Source organism: Seriola lalandi, unplaced genomic scaffold (assembly GCF_002814215.2).
Source record: "Seriola lalandi dorsalis isolate HSWRI2012SDOR001 ecotype SW California unplaced genomic scaffold, Sedor1 jcf7180002054581, whole genome shotgun sequence".
NCBI classification, from domain to species: Eukaryota; Metazoa; Chordata; class Actinopteri; order Carangiformes; family Carangidae; genus Seriola; species Seriola lalandi.
The window spans coordinates 2729363-2737046 of record NW_019525134.1 but is presented as its reverse complement, the minus strand read 5'-3'; the positions used below and the strand labels follow the sequence as shown (position 1 = coordinate 2737046).

Sequence of the window (7684 nt, the reverse complement as noted above, 5' to 3'; positions counted from 1 at the left end):
ATCCGTTTTGATAAAATGAGTCATGAGTGTGTCGTAGGTGGGTGAAATGTAGAGAGTCCATGCCCTGTAGTATGGCCTCTTTCACTTTGAGAAGCCTGGCACTTACAGAGTGGGAGGGAAAAAGAGTAAGCAATAGAGACAGAGCTAGAGAAGGAAGGAGGGAGGGAGGGAGGGAGGTAGGTATGTCATGCACTGGATTACAACCAGTACGTGTTTGGGAGACGAGACTACTGCTACTTTGCAAAGCATTGAGCTTTCATTCAAGCTTAAAAGGTAGAGAGAAGTTTCAGCAAAACGTTTGATTCAGCACTTTGTACAGGTAAGAGGAAATTATGTTGAGAATAGTATTTTCTGAGTTGAGTAGTATTTTTATTTTTTTTTTCTGTTTGTGGAGCTGTGTGCAAAAGGGGGTGTGTCTGGAAAAAAAAAAACAAGTGGGTGGAAGTGACATGACAGCGCTGCATAGTGAGCATTTCGATCCAGTTTGAAGTCCTTGTAATCAATGTATTGTAGTAAAGTCTGTTCCAAACACAAGGAAGTGAACACTATGTCTATGTTTAGTCTGGCTGCCTGTGTGTGTATGCCTTACTGTCTTTGTAGTAAACTTACACTGAGTGTCCCCCACTCCCTCCTGACTGGGCTTGCACAAGCACAGGAAGAGAAGGCATTGGAATATCAGAGTGTTACTTTTCATACAGTTAGTTAGTGAATCAGGTTTTTGGTTTCAGGCTGCTCAGCGCTTCACTTCTTTTATTTTGAGTGTTTAAACTTGTTGCTTTTTTTTACGTGTGCAGCCGCCGTAGCAGCGCATGACTCTGTGCACATATCCAGGATTAGAGTGAATTTCAGAACCTCCTGCTCTTGTTGTGAGAAGGTCAGGATATCCACCTCCGCACCTGTTGGTGTGCTGGGTGTGGAGAAGTTGTGGAGTTTGCCCACGCTTGTTGTCTGCTCTTCCTGCAGTTATCTGTTTGGCTGCTGATAATCTGATGTGGAACGTCGAGTTTGCATTTCCTGTAACTGAGAATTTCTCCCATCGGGTCAGGTCAGCTGATCCGCCCCAAGGTTTCCGTCGTGGCGAAAGACTTCACGCTTGTCCCTACATGTCTGTCTGCAGCATTGCATGTGTGAAGTGTGTTTACATTGACTTGACCTGATTTGTAGAGAGTGCTTCTTCTCCCAGGCAGCCAGTTGAACCATCTCTCTGTAAACCCCCACATTCCTCTGAGAGCTGCTGGACTGTGTGGATGTGGTCACTTCTATAAAATTAATCTTCACCAATTAGACGTTGTATGATTTTACTGCCAGCATTCATTCATTCATTCATTCTTGCTGGACTTTAGACTAGTGGTTCTTAAACTGTGGGGCAAAGTGAAACTAAGTTGGATGAATATCATTTAAAAATGGAACTTAAACAAACGAGCTTACTGATGTTATCGTGCTGACCTTTATTTCAGTGAAACTTGGATCCTTTTTAATGGTTGCTTCACTCATCATTGTTAATGATTGATTAAAAAATTGTGGTGTGAACTGTTTTCGGCTTGGGGGGGGGACATGCCAGAAAAAGTTTTGAGAACCACTGAAATCCTGCCATTTTACACAGTCACATAACTCCACAACCGCCCACACACACACACAAACCTCATGTCTGAAAGTAGTGTGTTTTTTCTGTTGGCAGGAGACGTCGCTGGCACAGCAGAGCCCAGTAGACAGGAGGAGAGGGAGGGATCTGAAGAGGAGCACCCAGACCAACTGTCTACAGCACGGGCTGGCAGCATGGTGAGCCAATCACACAACTGGGGAGGAGATTGTTTGTTTATATAAACTGTGCTGCAGATTCCTGATTGCTATTAAACTAGGTGCTGCTCTGGACCTCCTAGGTTGAAGGTGAAATGGCAAGAAGGGACTTCTGGACTCTCACAGGAAATGGCACAATACTGTTACAGACATAAACAAAGAGCAGGGGGTTGCAACATGTTTAACAACAGAATGCGCTTCTCAGAATATTGCCACTGTTTTAATTCGCCACACATGTGGTTCAGGGCTGCACAGTTAACTGTACTGTATGTCAATTAGAACCATTCAGACGTTTCATTCATTCATTTTTTGTCAGTAAGTGACACTTTATGATATTGGTCTATTAGAAATACAGAAACAATGAATTTCTCTCAGAAATTCCACTTCAGTGATGAAAAGTCTGTGCTCTAGTTTATTAAATGCAGGTGCAATAAAAAAAATGTGTTCTTTAGGTCATGGTAAAGACGACTAATGTTAAAACCACACAAGTTTTCCCATCACAGAAACATGAAGCAGTACCTCCAGCTTGCTCATGCAGGCTAACGAACACATGGACATGTTTTTGGGTGGGAAGCCAGTGTGGGACCATGTATTTGTTGCTGCAGTAGCGACTCCTGCTGCTTTACAAGTGGATTATTTTGTAATTGACAAACATGCAAATAAATGCCTGGATATAACAAATTAGCCATGGTCATCTCTAAACAGGGAATTGTGGAGTGAGTGAAAGTAGATCGACCCCAGGCAGCATCTCTCTACACTTTATAAGTAGTTTTCTCAGCAGGGTTACGGTTTTATTGCACTGTTTGTTTCATTCAGGAACGTGCTGCTGCTTCAGTTAAACTGCTGTGTAGCAGGAACAGATGTTAGATGTTTGATGACTGCCACATGTCTCCTGTACAGCACCATGTTGTTGTTTAGTTGAGTGGTGAAGGTGTAACAGAAGTAGGTAAGGTATTGGGTAGAGATCTGTCCCTATTGCCCTCTAGTGGATGCTACTGGCTGTTCAGTTCTGAAGCAAAACTCAGACTAAATAGTTTTTGTATTATGTAACTTAACCATGAAAGTAATGTGTGCAAAAAGATAAGGAAATTATTGTGCCACTTCAAGTTGCTACATGCACCTCTGTTAGAATCTGAGTGCTGACTCAGATTTCATGTGGTTTGTCTCATCATGCTGCAGTTGTGAGCCTGAGGGTTATAATTAAACTGAAGCTTAGCAAATATAATGTGCAAGATGCAAGACTATTTGTAGTTCACAACTCTACTGACATTTAACATGAGCCATGCAGGCTGCACTTTATAGATGTGCAAGGCTTTTCAAATGAGGTGTTAAATGCATAATCTTCTGCAATTTTAGAATAGGATATCCAAAATATCTTTTGTCTGTTTGCTCTTCCTCTGTGAACACACAGTTAATGTACCTCAGCCATGAGAGACAGGAAGCAGTGAGAAATTCCTCCTGAAACTAATGGGCCCAGCTTTTATGGGACAGAGATAGGAAGTGTAACAGGAGCATGTGTGTCCCGAGGTTCTGGTCAGCTGGGTCTACAGAATGCCACCGTGGCCACATGCCCAGCTCTCAGCCTTTTTGTGGGACACACGGTTTAGCTCTGGGCTTAATTGATGACAGAGCTGAAGAACAAATAATGAACTCACTGAGGCACATAAAATGAGAAGTGAGCTAGTCCTGTGTTGAAGTTCAGTTTTTATGTGTTTGTGAAAAGCATCTTTTCACTGACCCCTCTCTTTGGGTGCAGCTGGGTGTGGTCAGAAGTTTGCTCTGTTGCACTTGTAACCAAACTCAAACTGTGACATAAGGTGCACTGAACACTGGAATCACTGGAGATCAGCAAAACTCATATTTGAAATTGAGTTGTTGTAGCATTTGTGCAACATGATTTCGCAGCTGTCATTTTGTCAGGTCTGTTGCTCTGTGGCCACAGCTAATGATATTACCTGCCCTCAGCTGCTGTTGATCTACGGGTTAATTTTCTCAGGTAGGATTGTGCGACATTTGTTCCAGCAGTTTGTTCCACAGGTAATATGATTCTTTTAATCCCGTCTTCTGAAGCAGTGTTTAATTGCTTCCCAGCCTCCAGCTTTTGCGCTGAAACAAAACGGGAAGTATTGAGTTCATGCTGTTGTCCACTCATGCTGCCATATTGTTAGCAGGATAATGCGATCATGGAAACGAGGACAATGGGGTTATTTTACCCTGCCCTCAGTACCCACAATGCACTGTAATGCTACCTTGTAGGGGTTGTGCCAAACTAGAAAGAGAGAAGTTAGTGTGCTTTGCAAAGATGGGTGTTTTTTTTTTTTTTCTGTGTTACTGCCCCATATGATGTCACCTTCTTACATAAGGATTAAGTCACCTGGATGTGTGTGCAGGTTTGTTGTTGTTGTTGTTGTTGTTGTTGTTGTTTAAATGCACTGACCACACACCAGAAGCGAGGGTGTGGGTGAGGGTGTAGCTAAAGCCAGAGGGTTCATTCCAGGTTGTTGTTAATGATTTGAATGTCACTCTCTTTGAAGGGACTTTTGCTTCCAACACTGTTTGACCTCGCTCTGGTTCCCGAGGCCTGGCTGTCGGTGTCTGGTTCCCTCTTCCTCCTTTTTCATTTGATCCAGATAATGGTAACGCTGTTGTTTTGTTCAGTGTACTTTGTGGCTCTTTTTAATCAGAGCCTGTTGACCAGAGCAGTTTGAGATGTTCTGATATACAACTTTTAATGGATGCCTGGCAGCCAATCAAAAACAAGTAAAAGGACAAAAGTTGCATGGCTGAGCATTTGGAAGCAATATATTGGACAGCCTGCATTTTAATGCTTTTAATGCATTACGTTAAGCTAAATCCTGCTTCAGGCTAATAGGTCAGAGTTGCCGCAGCTAACTTAACAAAACACATTTTACATCTACAACACATTTTACCCACAAAATAACTGTAATTGATTTGGAAATCACATGTTGTAGACTGCAGGTTATGACTTGTATGAGTTCAAATTACACACAGAATACACACAAACATAACTCTATGCATTTACAGACGCTTGAAACATCCATATGCAAATATTTTGTAGAGTTTGGATAGAGTTTAGCTCTGTATACGCATCCTTTCTAATGGCTCATGTCTTATTTATATCCTCCTTCTATAGTTGTGTGTTAACTTGCAGGCTGACACTCTGCATTGGTGACTGGCTGCCCTCCTTTCCTAAAATAAAATGTGAGACACAGGAGGCCAAATCTGGTGCTCACTTTTGTGGTTGGTTCCGGGCGGGGCTGTTCAGACAGAAAGGGGGAATTTAAAGCCCAGTGTTTGGAAAATGATTTGACAGCCTGAGCCGTGCACTTAATTCAAAGTTTATTGTTTGAAATCTCCAAATTGCATATACAGGTTTACACCGAAGTAAAATGTCAAAGCAGATATATGTATATGTGTAATTCACACAAATTTATGTTCAATCTAAAAATAAAATCATTTTGAATGGTCTACCTGCTGAGGTTATACTGAAAGTCTGAATAAAGGGTTCAAAGTCTGCCGGAGATTTTCTCAAATACATGAACGCTTCAGACAGAGGTGCTCAACAACACAACACAAGCTGGTGTAGCTTCTACCATCTCACCATGATGGCTCACTAAAGCATTTCTGCACTGACAAACTGAGCTTCGATATAATTCATAATGCTTTATTTCACTTCTTCATTGTGCTGGAGGAAAATAAATGAAACGAGTCACGGGTTTATCATGTGATATAAATGATTCTCAGTACGCTTCTGCCTGATTTGTGGAAGTGCATTTTATAGTGGCAGTCCATTTATCTGATGAGATCAAAGTCACACAGCACGAGTGTAATGCATCATGCCTCCTGCAGCATAAGGATCTCAGCTCTAATATACAGACATATTCAGAGTGTGTGACACAAGAGAATCTGAAATGGGCATCGTTTTTGTGTTCAAAAGACAATTTACTTAGATGTTTGTACATACATGGATGCTATAAAATCATCTGATTTTAACACTGGACAGTTGTACATCTAACTTGAGAACTAAACTGCCAGATTACTATCATTAAAAACATATGTAGTCACAAGTAGTTTTTTCTTTTCATTTACGATAACTGAAGAGTAGAGCAGATATTGTGCGGCTGGATACGCAGGGACAATGTGCTGAAGCAGTGAGGTTGAATGACATGCTGAAATGTCTCGCTGTGATCTAGATCCTTGTGATATGTGATTTGGAAAACGTATTCTTACTTTACTGTGTCCGGTAGTTGTTCTGTATTTATTAACTAGCGGTAGAAAACATGACTTGTCTGTAAATCCATTCATTCATTTAATCTTTGTTGGTCTGCACGTACTATAAAAGAAGGTGGTTTTATCTTAGCTTCCGGAGAAATGGCCCTCTGTATAGATATAAAGAAGGCGCTACAATAGAGATAACATTAGTTGTAGTCATTTGTTATTTTACACATTATTCTGGACATTTTGTGCATTACAGAGGAAGGCACAGTACAGTATGAACTATAGGTAGATGTGTGCAAATACCTAAATATCAGTTCACCTCTACAGACAGAGATTACATTGTACACTCCCTGGCAGTCATGAAGAAGTATGAGTAACCGCAGGTTTATACAAAGCCGTTGAAGTGTGTCTGTTTGAGAGAGAGTTGTAAAATGGAAATTTAGAAGGGAAGAATTGGGTGGTTTGTTTACCTGGATTACACTTACGAACCCTCCCACACCACACCATGAAAATGCATCTCGTTAAAATGTGACCATGTTGAAATTACTTTATGGGACCAACCCCTGTAAAATTAATCCCATTGTAATAGTGCGGCGTTCTGTATCAGGCCTATGCTACGCCGTTATACGCGTTATGTAATGTGGGGTCATACTGTTGAAGGCGAGTAGCTGTCACGACTCTACCATGGAGGAGATTGGGGCAAGAGAGGGGGAAGGGCCGTGTGGAGCATATGGGAAACTGTACACACCACATACATCCCGTGACCTTCCCTGAATATCAGGCACAGGAAGGTGCTGCGACCAGCCCGTGCTAGGTGCAAAGATGTACTGCACTTGTGTAGGACAGTGCCAAGAAGACACTTAGAGACGGGGGGGGAGAGGAAGAGTTTTGTGTCTGTAGAATGCTGTGTCACCAGAGATCTCCGCATAGACTCACTCTCCTCAACACCCTCCCTCCTCTGTCCTCTGCCACGTATTTTCCTCCTGCACTAGATCAGTTGCTGCCAAAGCAACGGTTTTGTGACGGGATACTGTCCAACAGCTGGATGGAGTGTGTCTCTGCTCTCCGTCTGTGTGTGCGTGAGGTTGTGTTTTTTGTGTTCAGCGTAGCCTGTGCACACAGACACGAGCTGACGGTGTGTGCTTGGGCAGTCTCTACGGTGTGCTGCAGTTGATGTCAGGTGGTGCGCTGCATGGCGGTCGGAGCATCTTCTGGTTGCTGGCGGTACACTCCAGGCTTTACCACCTCATTGCTGAGGGAGAGGCATATTTATGAGGAGATGTCGGTGAAGGGTGAACAAGGGTGGAGGAAGGGATGAGAGGGAGACGGGGGGAGAAATGTGTGCGAGCATGTGAATGTGAGAGAGGGAGGTAGATGCGCATGCAGAGGGAGGAGCTTAGCATCAGGCAGTTCCCTCTATCTTCCTTTCTCTCCTGCTTTCTCTTCTCGCAGTTTCCCCCCCATCCGCTCGCTACAGTTGAGAAGGCACATCTGCAGTCATTTCATCACTTTCACCGCTTTCCCCTCACTCATAACTCAGCTGATCGGGTGGACCGCTGCTCTTGGACTATCCTTCTGTCAGCAGTGCAACAGGGGCTGTCTTCAGACGCCAGCGTGCTCTCTCTCTCTCTCTCTCTCTCTCTCTCTC

General features: G+C 43.0%; 1 protein-coding gene across 1 annotated transcript in view; it reads left to right on the top strand.

The window, feature by feature from the left end:
* The first annotated feature begins 283 nt into the window (after positions 1 to 283).
* The window catches only part of mtmr4 (myotubularin related protein 4), a 34892-nt gene continuing 27491 nt past the window's right edge, over positions 284 to 7684 (top strand). The window contains exons 1-2 of the mRNA XM_023418259.2: positions 284 to 319; positions 1679 to 1779. Coding sequence (XP_023274027.1) covers positions 1777 to 1779 — 3 coding nt within the window. The 5' untranslated portion in view covers positions 284 to 319; positions 1679 to 1776. The remainder of the gene's footprint in view (positions 320 to 1678; positions 1780 to 7684) is intronic.